Raw genomic sequence first — 21,697 nt, forward strand, 5'->3', positions numbered from 1 at the left:
GACGGTTCCTGGGTTAGAGCTGAGAAGGCTGACCCTCGGCCTTAGTTGCTAATGCATGGTTCTATTTCTGCATGCTGTATGTGAGGGACATGGAGCCATTGTGCCTTCGGTGGTGGTGCTTCGCCACAAAGCAGAGTCAGTGTGTGTGACCTCTTGAAGCAATAAAAGATGGAAATCCGATTAATTCCCAGAGGTGTATAATACATGTTGATTTCTCCATCCCTCTCTCTTCCAGGGTTTTGTTTTGTGCTCTGGCAAAACTATGGCAACGGAAAGGGTTTACAAACAACTATTGTTCCAAGTTACTCCATCTTCTGAAACGATGGCCACCCACACGGATGCTTTGAAAGCTGTAAAAACAAATGAATGAATTCTGAAGCACCAATTGCATCACCCAAATGTGGATGGAATCAATATGGCCCATCATGAAGCAAGTGAAATGATTCAAAAGGGATTTGGGTTGGGTAAGAGTTCACCAGTATGTAAACTAATATAGATAGGCTTCAGAACACTGATGAGATCTCAGGTCTATGTGGTGACCAGCTCATGTGTAACTCAGTCATGTCTCAAGCATAGCATGCATGAGCCTACTCTAAACCTGGGGACCCCATGTAGATAGTGTTTGTGAATCCGAAGCACACGCCAGTGAAGAGATAGGGATCTCTTATTAGCATGTAGCATGGGGCCCAGCATGAAGAGAAGATGTTTGTGCCTAAACTGTGAAATGAGTTAAAAGACATCTCCCTCTCTCTTTACTATGTGTCCCGACTGGATTGAGCAAGAAAAAAAAAATCGCAAATAGGATATTATATCATTCTAGTTCTTTCAAGCCAAGCAACATCACAGATCACACCGCCACACAGCAGGGTTAACTTCAAGCCGCATATCATGTGAGGCAACAATAACAACGTATGGAAAAAATACATTTGAAAAGTGAAATGAATGATGTTTTGATTCTGCATGATTGAGAATGTCACTCCAGGCTATGTAATATCAGAGGCTGTGTTCCAGCTGTTAGGTATTTATGGTGGCTTGGTGTTGGATCCTGTATATATATATGTATGAGAGGACAGTGGCTGGTTGCAGGAAACTTTGGTTTTATGTCTCTGGTTAGTTGGTGGTTGTGGGTGATGGAGTAGTGATATCTAATGTGTCTGATGTCAGGGCTGTGGGACAGAGTGTCCTCCTTACACAAACACTCAGAGGTTGTTCACTCCGGTCTTAGAAGCTACATGTGTACACAGGCACCCGTGTGTATGCTCACGTGTATGAGTGTATGCGTCTATGTCTATGCATTAGTGTGTGCGAGAACACACTGACTACACAGACCACATCTACAAAGCCGTGATGTGACAGTGGTTTACCCCGACACTGATTTTCTGGATGGCCTGTCAGGAAGGAAGAGCAGCGTGTTAAGTCTGTCGGGATAACTCTATGATACTCTATGGGGCCTTCAAACACATTGTCTACGTCTCTGACTGGGTGGTCTCACCTGGAAGGCTTCTAGTAGCTTCCCATTGAAGTCAATGACCTCAGTAGAGCCAGGACCCCCCTTTTCACCAGGATAACCCTAAGAGAAGTGGAGAAGAAAAGAGAGAGAGAATGAGAGAGAGAGTCGTCGAGGGAAAGAGAAAGAGAGAGATGGAGAGAGATATATTAAGAAGGAGATCGAGAGAGATATATTGAGAAAGAGATAGATAGAGATATTGAGAAAGAGGTAAATATATTGAGAAAAAGAGAGAGAGATATTGAGAAAGACATAGATATTGAGAAAGAGATAAAGAGATAGATATTGAGAAAGAGATACAGATATTGAGGAAGAGATAGAGAGATAGATATTGAGAAAGAGATAGTGAGAAAGAGAGATATTGAGAAATATATATATATATATATATATATATATATATATATATATATATATATATATATATATATATATATATATAGAGAGAGAGAGAGATTGAGATGCTCATGAGCATCAAATAATCACACAAAAAAGTACATAAAAAGGTAGCCTCAGACAACTGTGAACATGATCTTTGGTGGTGATTAGGCTGATTAGACATACCAAGTCTCCCTGGGTGCCTTGCTCTCCGATATCTCCTTTGTCTCCCTACAAAATACACGCAAACACAAACAGTTGAACAAAAGCCTTTGAATTGGCTGTGTCCATATAGGAGAAGCAACCTCTCATGTATTAGTGTGGAGGCGACCGGATATGTCGCACCTTAAACCCTGGGAGTCCGTCCATGCCCCTCTCCCCCTTCTCTCCCAGCAAACCAGCCTCCCCCTGTTACACACAGAAAGAAAACAAATAGCTTAGACGTAGGTAAGTCACTTTACAATAATGTGTTCTGTACAATATCATAAAAAAACTGTAGGCCTGCTGTAGTCGGTCTGTTCCATCTATGGTGGTATAGCTGGAAGGAGGAAGTGGTGAAAAACAACACCAGAGGAACAGAGAGGGATTAACACCATAAAACAGGCCTGTGTTACAGACTGTAGAAAGGCCAGCAGGCCTTCTACTATTCCTGGCCATAGCAGTTTGAGCTGGAGCTGAGCAGTTCTTCCAGAATAAAAGCTTCAGTAACCACAAACAGCAGCTCACTTCAACTCACTCCCAGACAGCGCATACACACACCACGCACGCACGCATACACACACAGACACACAAACACGCACGCATACGCACACAGACACACGCACGCACGCATACACACACAGACACACACGCATGCATACAAACACCACGCACGCACGCATACACACACACACAGACACACACGCATACACACACAGACACACACGCGCACGCATACGCACACAGACACACGCACGCACGCATACACACACAGACACACACACACACACGCATGCATACAAACACCACGCACGCACGCATACACGCATACACACAGACACACACGCATACACACACAGACACACACGCGCACGCATACGCACACAGACACACGCACGCACGCATACACACACAGACACACACACGCACGCATACACACACAGACACACACTCGCACGCATACACACACAGACTGAAGCTGATAGAGAGGCAGTCAGTGCCGAGTGCCTGGCATCTGTAGTCTCTGGAGTCTTTTAAAAAGCGCATGACATCACTGCAACAGAGGAGAGTATTTAGCACTGGCTAGAGGTCTAACTCGGTGGAGAGGGAGAGATGGGGAGAGAAAGAGAGAGCGCAATGAGGGTACAAATGAAAGCGAAAGCAATGTGTTTGATGTCTTGATCCATGCCACCCAAGACCTGTTTAGAGTGATAAACTTCAGACAGAAACAAGTGAAGAAAGAGGAATGAAAGGGATAGATATGAGAGGCAGGGACGGCCAGAGAGAGGGAGAGAGAGAGAGAGAGAGAGAGAGAGAGAGAGAGAGAGAGAGGGAATAAAACACAGTCTGACTTAGAGATGAAAAAAAGAAGAGAAGGAGGTTTAGGCGTAGGAGAAACTCTGAGCGTGGTCATGTAATAAGCAGCTAGTAGTGTTAGCAATGGCTAACTCCTTAATTAGCGTTAGCATCATCTTCACCTTTGACCCTGGGGGTCCCTGTGGCCCTGGGTATCCTGGCTCGCCATCTTCACCCTGAGAGTGCACAAGGGGTCAACAAAGGTAACCACACAACACAAACTTGTACCCTATTGTATGCATCCGGCCAGATATACTGTGAACTCCATGCATATCGAGTGTACATTTATAGTGTATTTTGTGGTATGTGTACGGGCATAGAGGCATGACTTACCGGCTTTCCAGGTACACCTGCTTGTCCCTGTGAATGACAAAGAGATGTAGTTGGCGCATAATCCCTCTACTCGCCTGCACGTGCTAGTGCCCAAAACGAAATAGCACGTCTCTAGCTGCGGTACCATGTCATGTGCTCTTGTGCTAGTAAAACTGTCAAAACACAAAGAAACACAAACATTTGGATAACAGACTCACCTCCACACCATTGAGACCAGGGAAACCCTGTGGAGAACCAAGCAGAAAGTCACACATCCAAGTCTCCATTAGACATTGTGCATTCTGAGGAGTAGCCACAGGAGGTCAGTGTTTTACCATCCCACATAGAGTCATGGTTATGTGCCTGCTATCATGTCAAGCATTTCCAGCTGTTTTTGGCTCAATCCTCCAATGCTGGAGGACATGTACCTCTGCTCACAATGAACCACGTGAGTGAGACATGTTTTGTATGTCCAGCTGTTTTTGGCTCAATCCTCCAATGCTGGAGGACATGTACCTCTGCTCACAATGAACAACATGTGTGAGACATGTTTTGTATGTCCAGCTGTTTTTGGCTCAATCTTCCTATGCTGGAGGACATGTACCTCTGCTCACAATGAACCACATGTGTAAAGACATGTATATGGCTTTGGGCATACATAACCCCTCATTCCTTTTTCTATGAGAAGACATTCTATGACCTCATCTACACAATCAGGTACCATACACAAACAAACACAGAGCATCTTCCCTTTCAAACGTCTTGGCTGGAATCCAATGGTGATTAGAATGAATCCACCAAATGCAACTTTTGACTGTGTGTGTGTGTTTGGTTTTACTATCCTTGTGTGGACCAGAAGTCCTCACAGGGATAATAGAACAAGGACATTTTGCCCATCCCCACAAGGGAAAAGGTTAGGGTAAGCTGTAAGCTTAGGGTTCAGGTTTAGGGTTAGAATTAGGGTTAAGGGTTAAGTTTTGGGGTCAGGTGTTAGAGTTTCAAATCGATTCAAATCAAATCTTATTTGTCACATGCGCCAAATACAACCCCTTACACCGAAATGCTTACTTACAAGCCCTTAACCAACAATGCAGTTTTAAGAAAGATAAATGAAAAAATAGACAAGTTAAAAATAAAAATAACAAATAGTTAAAGAGCAGCAGTAAAATAACAGTAGTGAGGCTATTTACAGGGGGTACTGGTACAGAGTCAATGTGTGGGAGCACAGGTTAGTCGAGGTAATTGAGGTAATATGTACATGTAGGTAGAGTTAAAGTGACTATGCATAGACAATAAACAGAGTAGCACCAGTGTAAAAGAGGGGGAAGGGGGACAATGCAAATAGTCTGCGTAGCTATTTGATTGGATGTTCAGGAGTCTTATGGCTTGGTGGTAGAAGCTGTTAAGAAGCCTTCTGGAACTAGACTTGGCACTCCAGTACTGCTTGCCATGTGGTAGCAGAGAGAACAGTCTATGACTAGGGTGGCTGGAGTCTTTGACAATATTTAGGGCCTTCCTCTGACACCGCCTGGTATAGAGGTCCTTGATGGCAGGAAGCTTGGCCCCAGTGATGTACTGGGCAATACGCACTGCCCTCTGTAGTGCCTTGCGGTCGGAAGCCGAGCAGTTACCATACCAGGCAGTGATGCAACCAGTCAGGATGCTCTCGATGGTGCAGCTGTAGAACTTTTTGAGGATCTGAGGACCCGTACCAAATATTTTCAGTATCCTGCTTTGTCGTGCCCTCTTCACTACTGTTTTGGTGTGTTTGGACCATGATAGTTTGTTGGTGATCTGGACACCAAGGAACTCTCAACCTGCTCCACTAAATCCCTATCGATGTGAATGGGGCGTGCTCGGTCCTCCTTTTCCTATAGTCCACAATCATCTCCTTTGTCTTGATCACGTTGAGGGAGAGGTTGTTATCCTGGCACCACACGGCCAGGTCTCGGACCTCCTCCCTATAGGCTGTCCCATCGTTGTCGGCCATGCAGTCATGAATGAACTGGGAGTATAGGAGGGGACTGAGCATGCACCCACGAGGGGCCCCCATATTGAGGATCAGCATGGCAGATTTGTTGTTACCTACCCTTGACACCTAGGGGCGCCCCGTCAAGAAGTCCAGGATCCAGTTGCAGAGGGAGGTGTTTAGTCCCAGGGTCCTTAGCTTAGTGATGAGCTTTGAGGGCACTATGGTATGGAAACGCTGAGCTGTTGTCAATGAATAGCATTCTCACGTAGGTGTTCCTTTTGTGTAGGTGGGAAATAGCAGTGTGGAGTGCAGTAGCAATTGCATCATTGGTGGATCTCTTGAGGCGGTATGCAAATTGGAGTGGGTCTAGGGTTTCTGGGATAGTGGTGTTGACGTGAGCCATGACCAGCCTTTTTAAAGCACTTAAAGTGCTACGGGTCAGTAGTCATTTAGCAGGTTACCTTCGTGTTCTTGGGTACAGGGACTATGGTGGTCTGCTTGAAACATGTTGGTATTACAGACTCAGTCAGGGACAGATTGAAAATGTCAGTGAAGACACTTGCCAGTTGGTCAGTGCATGCTCGGAGTACACATCCTGGTAATCCGTCTGGCCCTGCGGCCTTGTTGACCTGTTTAAAGGTCTTGCTCACATCGGCTAGGGAGAGCGTGATCTCTAAGGTTGTGATCACACAGAGCTGATGCTCACATTGGTGTTGCTTGCCTCGAAGCGAGCATGAAGTAATTTAGCTCGTCTGGCAGGCTCGTGTCACAGGGCAGCTGGTTGCGCTTACCTTTGTAGGTTTTAAGGGTTAGGGATTTCTGGTTATGGTTATGGTTAAGGTTAGCGTTAGGTTAAGGGTTAGCTTTAGGGTTAGGGTTAGGGGTTAGGGAAAATATGATTTTGAATGGGAATCAATTGTTTGGTCCCCACAAGGATAGTAAAACAAACGTGTGTGTGCTTGTGTGTGTGTGTCCCAGGTGGATGAATTGTATGCTTGGTGTAGAACCATGCGTGTTGAAATAATCCATGGAGAGGCCAGGCCTGGAGAGATGTTCCGTGTACGTCGCCCCTCATACAGACAGACAGACAGACAGAGCTTTGTCTCTTAGGCACGTTGTCTGTTTATCTACACACTCAAGCACCTACTGCTCTACAGTAACACATATTATTATGAATGTGAAGTTACACTAACTCTCTCCTCATATATCCCATTTTCTCCATTGCCTACTTGAGAACAGGGGTGTATTCCAACTGGCTTCCTTCTCCACTCTAAATGTATGGGTGCAGGCATGTACGCACAGGTAAGAGACAGGAGTGGAAAGAAGAGAAGAGTTATGGGTGAGAGGGGCACAAGAAAACGATACGGTCCAAAGGTGAAGGGTGAGGGGAGAGTGTATCGTTTGGACCGTATCGTTTTCTTGTGCCCCTCTCACCCATAACTCTTCTCTTCTTTCCACTCCTGTCTCTTACCTTTCGATGCCACTGGGCAATCTTTTCTCAAGTCCTCTGAACCCCCTCTGCTTGTACCCTCCTTCTCTTATTATCCGATGCCACAGAACGGCCTATGTGCTTTCTCTCTGCCCCCCCCCCCACTCTTCCTCTCTTCCTCTCTCGCTCCCTGTCTCAGTAACGAGGAGGGTTTGAGGTCATTCATGAGGGAGAAAGAACAGAACAACAGATCCACTCTTCCTTCCTCTGCTTCTCTCACTCATACATCTGTCTACAACATGGACGGGGCGAGCAGCCTCCACGTTGTTTTGTTGTTTTCTGCTCTGCAACGGGACTATGTTAAATAAAAGGACAAGCAATTTGTTTACACCCTCGTTTATGACTCAAGCCTGTTTTCTTTGTCCGTCTCTGCACTTTGCTCCATATTTCTTTTGTAGCCAGCCCTCCTCTTGCCCTGTCTAACCAACATTTTTCATCACAGTCCAGCTTTGACACCATGCCAACTGCCAATATGGGTAACAGTGCATTCGTTTGTGATCTTGGATAAACACAAATGACCTAAACACCCTACCCCGGCTCCTCGTCCCACTGATCTCCAACCACAGTTTGAGGCAGTGGCTCCAGATGAAATAACCCCAGGCGAGTTTAAAGTTAATCTAGAGAAACAGTGGCGGCCCAAGGCTAAAGATCTATTGTTCGGTGAGGCAGTAAAACTGTGGGTGAACCCAGAGAGAGTGCCATATCTGTTACAGGGGCACAGAGTGATAGAGCTGGGGTAGGGCCGACCGGTGGGAGACTAGGGCTAGCTGGATCACTTTGTGGCCTTCTATTACAGAAACCAGATGAGGTTTATTTTGGGCTGTTTTAAGTAAGCCGCAGCTCGCTGGCAGCCACAGTAGGCTCTGTCAACGTGGGTTCACTGCACTCTTATTACACCCTTTCCCCTCACCATCCTGTCACTGTCTCTCACTGTCTCTCACTGTCACGCCCATGTGGTCAACATGACCAGGTCAACACTATTGTGGTCAACAGCTACTGATGACAGGTGTTGGAAACCCAGAAACTCAGTGGTGGTAACCTAGTTTTCCATCATCAGCTGCATGGAACTAAGAGAGGACACAGTATTGGTAAATGGAGGGAGAGAGAGAGAGAGAGAGAGAGAGAAAGAGAGCGAGGGGGAATAAGGGAGGAGAAAGTGACGGAGACAATGGGAAATTATGTGTGTGTGTGGTGTGTGTGCGTATATATTGGTTACATTTGTCTATTCTACCTTTACCTGTATGTGTGTGTTTATATGTGTGTGTAAGGTAATGCTGATACCTGTTCTCCAGCGGGGCCGCGGGGCCCGTCCTTGCCTGTGTTCCCAGGAGGGCCTCTGGGGCCCGGGGACCCTTGGTCACCCTGCAGGACGACAACAAAGGGATAAGAGAGGGAAATCATGGTAGAAGAAATTAGAAAAGATGGTGACGGACACACACACACACACACACACACACAAATGTTTTGTTTTTCTCTCCAGAATGGTAAATACATTATTTACCACATGACACACACAAACACACCCAAACGTACACATGTAAACTCTCCCAGGCACGAGATGTGTTAACTAAGTATTAAACACAACATTAACTGAACTGTGAAATGAAGTGTTTAATTTAATTGCTCTAGCCAAAATGAACCACAACACATGAAAGGGTATTTTACCAATGGAATTACAATTTACAAGGCAAACACGTCCTTCCTCGCCAGTTCAGAATTTCCCTTAACCCACTTAGCGCTACATCCCACTTCGGCATCTCCTTAGTGACTTGCCTAGTTAAATATAGGTCAAATAAAATACTAATAAATTACCACACCAGTATTTTCACACCGTGGTGAAGTAATCTAATCTAACGGTTAAAGTAAACCCTTTTCATGTTAATGTTTCCCTGCTCGGTTCTTGTATAACTAAATCCATTCCATTAAACCAGAGTTTTCTCATGGTATTCACATGGATATTCCCAGCATTCTCAATCACAGACATAATGTATGTGCTGGTCTGGGCCTGTGTGTTGTGGTGAGATGTGTGAGACAAGGGCCTTTTCATTTAGACTGATTCTATCAAGGTCTTCATCCACCAGACCCTGCGTAGACGATTAACATAGTTCTGGAAGGCAGAGGACTCCACAAACAAAGCTGTTCTATTCCCAATATAATGAAAAGCACACAATCCTAAACCCGCTCTAACATGTGGCCCTGTAGTTTTCCTGATATGTTTTCTATTGGTTTTGTCATGTTACGAAATAGGCACCATAGAAACACCACACCACACACATACACACGCACGCACGCACGCACGCACGCACGCACGCACACACACACACACACACACACACACACACACACACACACACACACACACACACACACACACACACACTCGCATGCACGCACACACACACGCACATTAAACAGAACACAGCCCATGTGCATGAGGAGATAAATGAACTGAGAGAAAGCAGCAGAGAGATGACAACAGAGAGAGAGAGAGCGATACAATGAAGAAAAGGGTGAGAGACATGATATCAAGCAGTGAATAAGAGATATCAACCAGCAGTGAACGGGTTAAAGGTGGTTAGAGGTGCACACATGCCTTAGTGGAGGTGTACCTTCATCAAGCGTCTCTGAAAGTTGGACTGGTCACCAGACATAAAGCCGTGGTCATAGCGGGGAAAGACCATCTGAACCAGGAGAACAGAGGAGGAGGAAGAGAGAGAAAAAAAGGAAGAGTAGGAATGGAGGGAAGCACAGAGAAGGTGCAGAGCAGAATATGGAAAGAGAAAGTGACAGAGAGGTGGATAGAGAAAGAGAGATAGAGGGAAAGGAAACAGACAGAAAGAAATATCAAGAAATCCGTGGTTAAATAAGTCGGGGACCGATTTCAGGCTGAAGTCTCCCTCCATTCTCCAAGGAGAGACAGAGTGAGGTGCTGAGAAGTGAGAGACTGACAGAGTAAGCTTCCAGGTAAGAGGTCAGGGTTGATAGGTCAGAGTTGAGAGGTCAAAGGTGACCCAGCAACTGTAGTCCAGCGGAGAGAGACAGGCAGGTCAGCAGAGGCCTGCTGGGAGAACAAGGCTACGGAGGGGCACGAGGGACAAACCTTAACGGTGAGGATCTGATTACTGTGCAGACCTGCGTATGAGTTGTGGGAAGGAGGGCCCTGGGGGAGGAGGGGGGAGGAGAGGGGAGAAACACAGAGGAGGGTGAGTCACCTGTCGGAGGAAAGGTGGAGCACCATGTGGCTAAAGTGAACGTTCAACAGGTGTGTGACAATCCATTCGCCACATGGGTGTCTATAATGTTAAAAGGCTTGGACCTTTCTATAATCTATCCACTTTCCAAGAAATCCATATGTAAGTATATGTGAACCAGTCTGTACCTATTTGCTGTGTATGTCCCTTTCTTTCTTTGTAGACCAATATATGTGTGACTCACTCTATAATAATGCATCTCTTTAAACCCACAGAGAAGGTTGTGTTTGGAGTCCAACAGACAGTAACTATGATCATTTCCTCTCAAGCAGAACAGAACAGAGAGTCTGTCGGCAGATAACTCATATGGAGACCAGCAACTCTGTTTGAGTTCCCTCACAAAACAAAACAAATGGACGAGAGAGAGGGACGAGAGAGAGGGACGAGAGAGAGGGATAGAGAGAGAGGGACGAGAGAGAGGGACGAGAGAGAGAGATAGAGAGAGTTGGTGGGCGAGGGGAAATAAAAGGGAGGGAGAGAGAGAGAGAAAAGATAGAGAAAGAAAAAGACGAACAGAGACAAGAGGGAGAGAGAGAACGAGAGAGAGATATGCCAGTCTGGTCATGAGTTTTCTGTTAGTGGGCTGCAGCGATCGTTGGACAGCTGAGGTTTCCGACACCACAGCCTCTCTTTCCCCCCTCTCTTCTGTCTCGTTCACTCACTCATTCCTACCGTGAAGACCACATTTGATCATCTCTTATAGCACAGAGTCTATAGAGTGAAAGGGCGTCACACTCATCTCCCCTACACCTCATGCACACTGTACAACCTGGGTTCCTTCTGACCACATGGCTCAGTGTGTGTGTGTGTGTGTGTGTGTGTGTGTGTGTGTGTGTGTGTGTGTGTGTGTGGAAAACTCTAGATCCTACTCTTTCAACCAACATCAGGCTGACAGTAAGACAAAAAAAATTGTCTAGTTTCTAAGCTCCTATCCACCATGCTCTCTATCTCACCCATACTGAGGGAAAGAGAGAGGACAGCTTGGGTTGGGATGAAACCCCACCATGGCATGTCTTTCATCGCAGTCTGAAGATGAACCTAAATACACAGTTGCTTCCTGTTGGGACGCAACAGTCAAGAGTCTTGTCTTAAAGATGGAGAGCCTCTTGAGCTAGAATGTTTGTCGACCTTCTTCAAAGGTGCTTTGAACAGCCTCGAGTAAAATCCTCGTGATATCTTTCTGTTGTAGAGTGGTGGCTGTTTTTGATTTTGTTATTGAGTACATTTTACTGTCTCTGCCATCCTGGGTTGTTGAGTATCGTTTAATGTCTCTGCCATCCTGGGTTATTGAGTATCGTTTAATGTCTCTGCCATCCTGGGTTGTTGAGTATCGTTTAATGTCTCTGCCAACACTGGCAGTGTTGGCCACTTCAGCAAATCCGTAGAGCTCTGTTCAAAGTGACTTAGTCATCCGTGCATAGATATATACATATAGGTGGCCCCAGCAGGAATCAAACCCACAACCTTTGACGTTGCAAGTGCCATGCTCCACCTACTGAGCCACACAGGACCACATTGGTTGTGTGTGCTCCTACTGTCTACATCAATATATTATCAAGTCCTGTTAACACAGACGACAAATGCAAATAGTTGCTATGTACATCCCAAAACTCTCATTCAGCAGCATATACTGACAGTCCCATCCTGCTAATTGGCTGACACTTGTCACCTAATCTATCAACACCCAATCAACGAGCAACGTGCCAAGCTGCAAATACCGTAAGCAGGCTGCGAGCTGCTTTGTTTTGGAAAAACGTGCGCTTCGAAAGCAATCCTTTGTGGCTCTAAAGTTACCCAGGCAGATCGCAGCTTCAGGCGCCGCATCCAAGTACACTGTTTATCCCTTGGCGCAATAGCTGACGCATAATGCCAAAGGGATTCATTACCACACAGAAAATTACTGCAAGATCGAGCAGGATTGGCTGGTAGGCTGGGAAACCAAACGGACTTATGGCTAGATAAAAGTCAGGAATTTCGTCAATGTTGCCGACCGCGCCGTAAATACCACTGGGTTTGTCCTTCGTTGACATGTAATAGCAATAGCTCGCAATACCTCACAAACACCAGTGTGGTTCAGAATGAGATGTGAATGTGAGAGACAGTGGTTGCATCCCAAATGACACCTTAGTTCCCGTATATGGTCGAAAGTAGTGCACTATATAGGGAACAGGGTACCATTTGGGATGCAGCCTCTGACAGAGAGAGAGTGAGAGAGTGAGAGAGAGAGAGAGAGAGAGAGAGAGAGAGAGAGAGAGAGAGAGCAGTAGCTGAGAGTATAAAGAAGGGCTCTTACCGACAGTAGGTAGGAGACAACGTTTGCCTGTAATCTGTCACCTAACCCAGAGTAACCTCATTAAGCACAGTGATAAGATATACAGGACTGTAAAACTGTTCATCTAAGGCCATGACTTCTTACAGAATCGTCCACACCAGATGTCCCCAGGGGAGCAGTTTTTGGACCTGCACTGAGTAAAGTAGGAGATAATTATATAGATGACAGCACAGTCCAGATGCAGAGGGAGATTAACCCCACAATGTAAAAAGAGATGGTTTGGAGGAGACCGGTCCCCTCGGGATGCTAGTTCTGGCTCGGAGTCCTAGTTTTGGGGTTTCCACGGTGACATATAAGTATTTCCACCATACTTAAATGGCTTCATTTCTTATATTTGACTGGAACAGGGGGAGCTTTTAAAACCTCATCAGAAGAGGAAGAGTGAGTTCTGGGTTCGGCCGTCATGCTAGCCACGTTGGGAAAACACGTACACACAAACGCAGAAATTCACGCACCCACACACACACCGTCTCGCCTAAATGATCAGAGGAATTATACAGTGTGTTAACGGTGTGTGTAAAGACCGGTAATGTCTTTCTGTGCATATACATGTGTTAACAAGGCAATGATGAACGATGAGAGCGGAGTGTTTTTCAGATGTTATAAATACTCCACAGAGCCAATTCCCCTCCACCCTCTCCCCATCGCCTTTTTTCTCCATTTGGGATGGACCATTACCCTAATATGCAGGGAGAGGGGGAACGGGAGGGAAGAAGGGGAGACAGATGGAGCCAGAGAACAGATGATAGAGTTTGGGACGTAAACAAGGGTTGGAGAACAGAGTTGGAGAACAGAGTTGGAGAACAGGAGTTAAGGTGCTTAATTCAAAACAAGCAACGTCGTTGCTTGAATTTCCTCAGGTCAGGTGCATACATACAGTATACTGTACGTACAGTACATTCGGAAAGAATTCAGACCCCTTGACTCTTCCACATTTTGTTACGTTACAGTCTTATCCTGAAATGTATTACATTGTTAATTTCCCCTCATCAATCTACACACAATACCTCATAATGACAAATGTATAAAAAATATATATATACGTATATCACATTTACATAAGTATTCAGAACCTTTACTCAGTACTTTGTTGAAGCAACTTGGGCAGCGATTACAGCCCTGTGTCTTCTTGGGTACGACGCTACAAGCTTGGCACACCTGTATTTGGGGAGTTTCTCCCATTCTTCTCTGTAGACCCTCTCAAGTTCTGTCAGGTTGGATGGGGAGCGTCCCTGCACAGGTCTCTCCAGCGATGTTCGATCGAGTTCACGTCCGGGCTCCCATCAAGGATCTATCTGTACTTTGCTCCCAGTCCCTGCCACTGAAAAACAGAATCTTGTTTTTCATGGTCTGAGAGTCCATTTATGTGCCTTTTGGCAAACTCCAAGCAGGTTGTCATGTGCCTTTTACTGAGGAGTGACTTCCGTCTGGCCGCTCTACCATAAAGGCCTGATTGGTGGAGTGCTGCAGAGATTGTTGTCCTTCTGGAAGGTTCTCCCATCTCCACAGAGGAACTCTGTTGCTCTCTCAGAGTGATCATTGGGTTCTTGGTCACCGTCACCCCCCTATCCCAAGGACCTTCTCCCCCGATTGCTCAGTTTGTCCGGACGGCCAGCTCTAGGAAGAGAGGGGGTTCCAAACTTGATGGTTCCAAACTTCTTCCATTTAATAATGTTGGGGGCCACTATGTTCTTGGGAACCTTCAATGCTGCAGAAATGTTTTGGTACCCTTCTCAAGATCTGTGCCTCGACACAATCCTGTCCCGGAGCTCTACGGACAATTCCTTCGACCTCAAGGCTTGGTTTCTGCTCTGACATACACTGTCAACTGTGAGGTCCTTATATATATATATATATATATATATATATATATATATATATATATATATATATATATATATATATGTAGACAGGTGTGTGCCTTTCCAAATCATGTCCAATTAGTTGAATTTACCACAAGTGGACTCCAATCAAGTTGCAGAAACATCTCAAGGGTGGTCAATGGACCTGAGCTCAATTTCGAGTCTCCTAGCAAAAGGTCTGAATATTTATGTAAATAAGGTAATTCTGTTTTTTTTTTTAATACATTTGCAAAAATGTCTAAAAACCTTTTTTCGCTTTGCCATTATGGGGTATTGTGTGTAGATTGCTGAGAAGAAAATACATTGTTTAATACCTTTTAGAATAAGGCTATAACATAACAAAATGTGGAAAAAGTCAAGGGGTCTGAATACTTTCTGAATGCTCTATGTATACCCTACAATGTTCAGTTCAACAGTCAGAGAGAGTGAGCGAGATAGGGAAACAGGTTTAGAGAGGGAGAGAAACTTACCCTGGGCCCAATGTCTCCCTGGTCACCCTGTAGAGGACACACAAATGGAGAACAACCATCAACACAACAAAAAGACAATGGCTTGACTGTGGGAAAATGTGGGTTGCTGCACTGTGCAGACATAAATACACATAATCAAATATAGACAAGGACTTACTGACAATACATGCAGGTAGAAGAGGTACAATTCATGAGAGGTCAATGTTTAATCTGTACACTATATCAGTACATTCTGTCAACTAAATTTCAACTGTAGGCCACCTTCCTACTGGTGGTTGGTTTAAAACATTCAGAAGCCTTAATGCTACTTAGACAGAGGATTGCTTGGCTCTATCCATTTTGTACCCTGGGGCCCTATAATGTCACCCCGAGGGGATTAGCTCAAACTCCTGGTAAAGAGGATGTCTGGGGTCCAGCTGTACCTTGTGGGCCGTAGTGAGGGCTCTTTTGTCATAGCTGACCTCCAGACCTGTCTGCTTGACAGCCATCACCTTACTTGCAGAGCTCGGAGCAGGGCTTTCAAATACGCGATTTTCCCGTATTATATATTATATATATTTCCTAAGAATAATACTGAGAAGTTGTGCAAATTATGATAATGCACTTTTAGTGTAAGAGCTGTTTGAAAAGACCGCCTGAAATTGTAGTTTGTTTGGCTTGGTTGGATTTTTTTGAGCCATCTGGTGACATCTTAAGTCAACAGACCAATAACAAAGAGAGTTTGCCCTCTTCTCTGCCAATAACGGCTAGTTTTCAGGTTACACACCCATCCCATTAGGCCCCTCAGACCACTTCCAGACAGTCCGAGCAACATTCTTGCTTGAGAAATTGCACTTAGCTAAGAAGCAATTCTTTCTTTTTGACCATTTTAATTTTTAACAATCACAGTAAGGTACTTAATTGTTACCCAGAAAGGATTTGATATTGAGATAAAAACAGTTACAATGCACCTTTAAGACACTTTCAATGAAGGACTTGTAAAATAGTGACAATAAAACATGATCACTGTAACGACCGTTGGTGGAAGAAGGTGAGGACCAAGATGCAGCGTGGTAAGTGTTCATTATTTTAATAAACTGAACACTAAATACAACAAGGAACAAAAGAAACAACCGAAACAGCTCCGCCAGGTGCAAAACACACTAAACAGAAAATAACTACCCACAAACACCAGGTGGGAACAGGCTACCTAAGTATGGTTCTCAATCAGAGACAACGATAGACAGCTGCCTCTGATTGGGAACCATACCAGGCCAAACACAGAAATACAAAAACATAGAACAAAAACATAGAATGCCCACCCCAACTCACGCCCTGACCAAACTAAAATAGAGACATAAAAAAGGAACTAAGGTCAGGATGTGACAATCACCATTAAAAGAGGTTTGCTTCCTTCAAAATTAGAGCCTCAACGGTCCTTTCTTATAAATCTGTTCTGTGCATTTCCCCCGCTGTCGCGCGTGTGTGGTTAAATACAACACCCAAGAATGTACAGTCCTCCTCCACTACCTCGATGTCTTGTCCCTGAACAACAGTCATGGGGTGGGTGTTACATTTTATTTCTAAAGTCATTATTCATTTCGGCCACACACACTTCGATCTACATTTGGAACAGTTGACAGCAGTGAAACGACACAATTAGCGGTGATGCTACAGTAAGTAAACTAAAGCCACCATCTGCAAAGCCAATGAAATATAGATTCACGAATCATCTCCCACAATGGAATCTGTTGAGAGGAGAGTGCTGCTGCTGCTCAGATGAGGGGGATTTGGGCTCTATGTTCTCATAACAGGGCTATGGTGATTACAGAATGGCAGCCCATTTTCCGGAACCTTCGCATCATCTGTCATTGCACTTTACCACACTTGTGTTGCTCCTGTGACCATGCTTAAACGCTCCAGACACGCATATGACACACATACACGCGCGCCCTAGCATGTACAAACACACAAACAGAGTCATCCATTGGTCCAATATAGTGCTATCCATTTCAAACATATTCGGCTGGGCAAAGTGTGACAATGTGTGAGTATCATTGCAAAAGAGGTGGATGGGATCTTAGCAGTATGCTACAGTACAGTGCTACAGGGCTGTGAACCGGTTAATGTCCTGACATGAGAGATCTCTGACTGCAGCTCATATATGAGCTCTGTACAATACATGCAGGCCAGCTAATCTATGTGCTCTTGGATAGGAGACATGTGAGAATGTTGTGTGCGGGCGGGTGATTGAGAGCGTGTGTGGGTGTTTTGTGTAAAATACGGCTTGTTTGATAGAAGGTGTCTGAGAACGCGTGTGTGTGTGTGTGTGTGTGTGTGTGTGTGTGTGTGTGTCCATCTGTCAGTCAATGTGCACAATCCGTGCACAGGAAGCAATTCCCAGTTGCACATCCTTCTGGATTCTGCACACAGTACAGCTGGGAGTGAGGTAAAGTTCTATATTTGAACATACCTTATCTCCCTTGAGTCCCACTGGTCCCTGGAGAAAAAACGAGAGATAACGAGAGAAAAATCAGTTGTTACAAATCTGTGTTTGATGCTGTTCAACTGCGGGGAAATGTATATCCCCACAGGATCTTTTTGTTTTTTACCTTCTGCTTAATAAGAAGACTCTGGGGTGATCTAACTCCAACAATAAGGCACATATCTCCCTGATTCACTATTAACAACCAGGGGATGGCATTCAATCAAACAGAATGTGATGATTTTGCTCCATATATCCATGTCACTCACAGAAATACACCTTGTCGAAAGTCATAGGGAGTTTAAAAGTTTTGTCTCTGAACGTGAGCCAGCGTAAAAACGACCTGAGCTCTTTTCGCAAACATTTAGCGACTTTCGCTAATGTTTGCCGACTGAGTAAAAAGTCTCCGGGAGTCCTGTTGAAGGGTTTCTGAGGTAATGAGAAGTACAATTCAAAGGCCAAGACGTACATTCTTCCACCCCTCCCGCAGAGAATGACTTTTCCATGTAATGAGGTAGAACTGTGTTGTTCGGTATGGAGACTGGAGAGGAACCATTCGCTATTATCGCTAAGGGGTTGGCAGCCACAGTGCACTGAAGCTATGCTTTGACTGAGCTAACGCTATTTTGACATGCTGTGTGTGTTAGGGATGACTTGACTGGTTGACTGGCTGAGTACTTATCGACAGTGGACTCATATATGAGCTAATCCTCACTACGGGCCATCCTCTCGCCCACCTCTCAGGCACACTGATCTATCTGATGACAGGTGGCACTGGGACCGTGAATGTGACTCCTGACCGCAGACCGCGCTATGACCACAAACCCACTGTGATCGACCATACTGGAGAGATCACAAACCCACCGTGATCGACCATACTGGAGAGCTGTAGGGGACATCTGCTAATAATGTCCTCCAGGCCGACAGGTTGAGCTGAGCTCAGTGTGTGTGTGCATGTGTGTGTGAAAAAGAGTCTTTCTGTGTTTCTCTCCTACACTGGGTAAGACAAGGAAATGAAGTGAGTGGAGAAGGGGGAAAAGTGTGAGATGAAAAGAGGGGGTAGAGCGTGGGTAAAAGAGGGTGTAGTGCGAAGGGAAAAGAGGGGGTCGAGTGAGGGGGAAGGGGTTGAGTGAAGGAAAAGGGGGATAGAGCGAGGGGGAAGGGGGGATATTGTTAGGTGAGATGGGGTAGAGCGGTCAAGTGGTCATTCTCTCTTTCTCCCCTTACCCATCTGTCTATCGCCTCCTTTGAATTCCATGCTGTCACAGTTACCAGCCCTTTCAAGCTTAACATCCTTATCATTTATCGCCTCCAGGTTCCCTCGGAGATCATTGAGCTTGATGCCTTGATAAGCTCCTTTCCTGAGGACGGCTCACCTCTCACAGTCCTGGGCGACTTTAACCTCCCCACGTCTACCTTTGACTCATTCCTCTCTGCCTCCTTCTTTCCACTCCTCTCCTCTTTTGACCTCAACCTCTCACCTTCCCCCCTACTCACAAGGCAGGCAATACGGGACCTCATCTTTACTAGATGCTGTTCTTCCACTAACCTCATTGCAACTCCCCTCCAAGTCTCCGACCACTACCTTGTATCCTTTTCCCTCTCGCTCTCATCCAACACTTCCCACACTGCCCCTACTCGGATGGTATCGCGGTCCCAACCTTCGCTCTCTCTCTCCCCGCTACTCTCTCCTCTTCCATCCTATCATCTCTTCCCTCTGCTCATACCTTCTCCAACCTATCTCCTGATTCTGCCTCCTCAACCCTCCTCTCTTCCCTTTCTGCATCCTTTGACTCTCTATGTCCCCTATCCTCCAGGCCGGCTCGGTCCTCCCCTCCCGCTCCGTGGCTCGGCGACTCATTGTTAGGCTCACAGAACAGAGCTCCGGGCAGCCGGCGGAAATGGAGAAAGCGCCTCCCTGCAGACCTGGCATCCTTTCACTCCCTCCTCTCTACATTTTCCTCCTCTGTCTCTGCTGCTAAAGCCACTTTCTACCACTCTAAATTCCAAGCATCTGCCTCTAACCCTGGGGCTCTTTGCCACCTTCTCCTCCCTCCTGAATCCTCCTCCCCCTCCCCCCTCCTCCCTCTCTGCAGATGACTTCGTCAACCATTTGAAAAGAAGGTGAGACATCCGATCCTCGTTTGCTAAGTCAAACGACACCGCTGGTTCTGCTCACACTGCCCTACCCTGTGCTCTGACCTCTTTCTCCCCTCTCTCTCCAGATGAAATCTCGCTTCTTGTGACGGGGCCGCCCAACAACCTGCCCGCTTGACCCTATCCCCTCCTCTCTTCTCCAGACCATTTCCGGAGACCTTCTCCCTTACCTCACCTCGCTCATCAACTCATCCCTGACCGCTGGCTACGTCCCTTCCATCTTCAAAGGGGAGTTGCACCCCTTCTGAAAAAACCTACACTCGATCCCTCCGATGTCAACAACTACAGACCAGTATCCCTTCTTTCTTTTCTCTCCAAAACTCTTGAACGTGCCGTCCTTGGCCAGCTCTCCCACTATCTCTCTCAGAATGACCTTCTTGATCCAAATCAGTCAGGTTTCAAGACTAGTCATTCAACTGAGACTGCTCTTCTCTGTATCACGGAGGCGCTCCGCTCCGCACTGGGGAAAGCTAACTCTCTCTCCTCTGCTCTCATCCTTCTAGACCTATCGGCTGCCTTCGATACTGTGAACCATCAGATCCTCCTCTCCACCCTCTCCGAGTTGGGCATCTCCGGTGCGGCCCACGGGATTGCGTCCTACCTGACAGGGGCTCCTACCAGGGAAGCGTGGCGAGAATCTGTCTCCTCGCCACGCGCTCTCACCACTGGTGTCCCCCAGGGCTCTGTTCTAGGCCCTCTCCTATTCTCGCTATACACCAAGTCACTTGGCTCTGTCATAACCTCAAATGGTCTCTCCTATCATTGCTATGCAGACGACACACAATTAATCTTCTCCTTTCCCCCTTCTGATGACCAGGTGGCGAATCGCATCTCTGCATGTCTGGCAGACATATCAGTGTGGATGACGGATCACCAGGGCTGAACCTCGGCAAGACGGAGCTGCTCTTCCTCCCGGGGAAGGACTGCCCGTTCCATGATCTCGCCATCACGGTTGACAACTCCATTGTGTCCTCCTCCCAGAGCGCTAAGAACCTTGGCGTGATCCTGGACAACACCCTGTCGTTCTCAACCAACATCATGGCGGTGGCCCGTTCCTGTAGGTTCATGCTCTACAACATCCGCAGAGTACGACCCTGCCTCACACAGGAAAGAGGCGAGGTCCTAATCCAGGCACTTGTCATCTCCCGTCTGGATTACTGCAACTCGCTGTTGGCTGGGCTCCCTGCCTGTGCCATTAAACCCCTACAACTCATCCAGAACGCCGCAGCCCGTCTGGTGTTCAACCTTCCCAAGTTCTCTCACGTCACCCCGCTCCTCCGCTCTCTCCACTGGCTTCCAGTTGAAACTCGCATCCGCTACAAGACCATGGTGCTTGCCTACGGAGCTGTGAGGGGAACGGCACCGCAGTACCTCCAGGCTCTGATCAGGCCCTACACCCAAACAAGGGCACTGCGTTCATCCACCTCTGGCCTGCTCGCCTCCCTACCACTGAGGAAGTACAGTTCCCGCTCAGCCCAGTCAAAACTGTTCGCTGCTCTGGCCCCCAATGGTGGAACAAACTCCCTCACGACGCCAGGACAGCGGAGTCAATCACCACCTTCCGGAGACACCTGAAACCCCACCTCTTCAAGGAATACCTAGGATAGGATAAGTAATCCTTCTCACCCCCCCTTAAATGATTTAGATGCACTATTGTAAAGTGGCTGTTCCACTGGATGTCAGAAGGTGAATTCACCAATTTGTAAGTCGCTCTGGATAAGAGCGTCTGCTAAATGACTTAAATGTAAAATGTAAATGTAAATATTGTTAGGTGAGATTAAGGCGAGGGGGAGTGGGGGATATTGTTAGGTGAGATGGGGTAGAGCGAGGGGGGAAGGAGGGATATTGTTAGGTGAGATGGGGGTAGAGCGAGGGGGAAGGGGGGATATTGTTAGGTGAGATGGGGGTAGAGCGAGGGGGAAGGGGGGATATTGTTAGGTGAGATGGGGGTA

The 21,697-nt window shown here is 46.4% G+C and overlaps 1 protein-coding gene across 1 annotated transcript in view; it reads right to left on the minus strand.

Annotated features, from left to right (window-relative positions):
• LOC135526214 (collagen alpha-1(XXIII) chain-like) overlaps positions 1-21,697 on the minus strand; it is a 62,610-nt gene that overhangs the window by 14,728 nt on the left and 26,185 nt on the right. Inside the window, exons 4-14 of the mRNA XM_064954382.1 lie at positions 17,577-17,603; positions 15,125-15,151; positions 10,310-10,369; positions 8,491-8,571; positions 3,967-3,993; positions 3,770-3,796; positions 3,559-3,612; positions 2,228-2,290; positions 2,069-2,113; positions 1,493-1,570; positions 1,365-1,388 (exon numbers count right to left, since the gene is read on the minus strand). Of these exons, the coding sequence (XP_064810454.1) occupies positions 1,365-1,388; positions 1,493-1,570; positions 2,069-2,113; positions 2,228-2,290; positions 3,559-3,612; positions 3,770-3,796; positions 3,967-3,993; positions 8,491-8,571; positions 10,310-10,369; positions 15,125-15,151; positions 17,577-17,603 (513 nt within the window). The remainder of the gene's footprint in view (positions 1-1,364; positions 1,389-1,492; positions 1,571-2,068; positions 2,114-2,227; positions 2,291-3,558; positions 3,613-3,769; positions 3,797-3,966; positions 3,994-8,490; positions 8,572-10,309; positions 10,370-15,124; positions 15,152-17,576; positions 17,604-21,697) is intronic.

This window comes from Oncorhynchus masou, chromosome 32, assembly GCF_036934945.1.
Source record: "Oncorhynchus masou masou isolate Uvic2021 chromosome 32, UVic_Omas_1.1, whole genome shotgun sequence".
Classification (NCBI taxonomy): domain Eukaryota; kingdom Metazoa; phylum Chordata; class Actinopteri; order Salmoniformes; family Salmonidae; genus Oncorhynchus; species Oncorhynchus masou.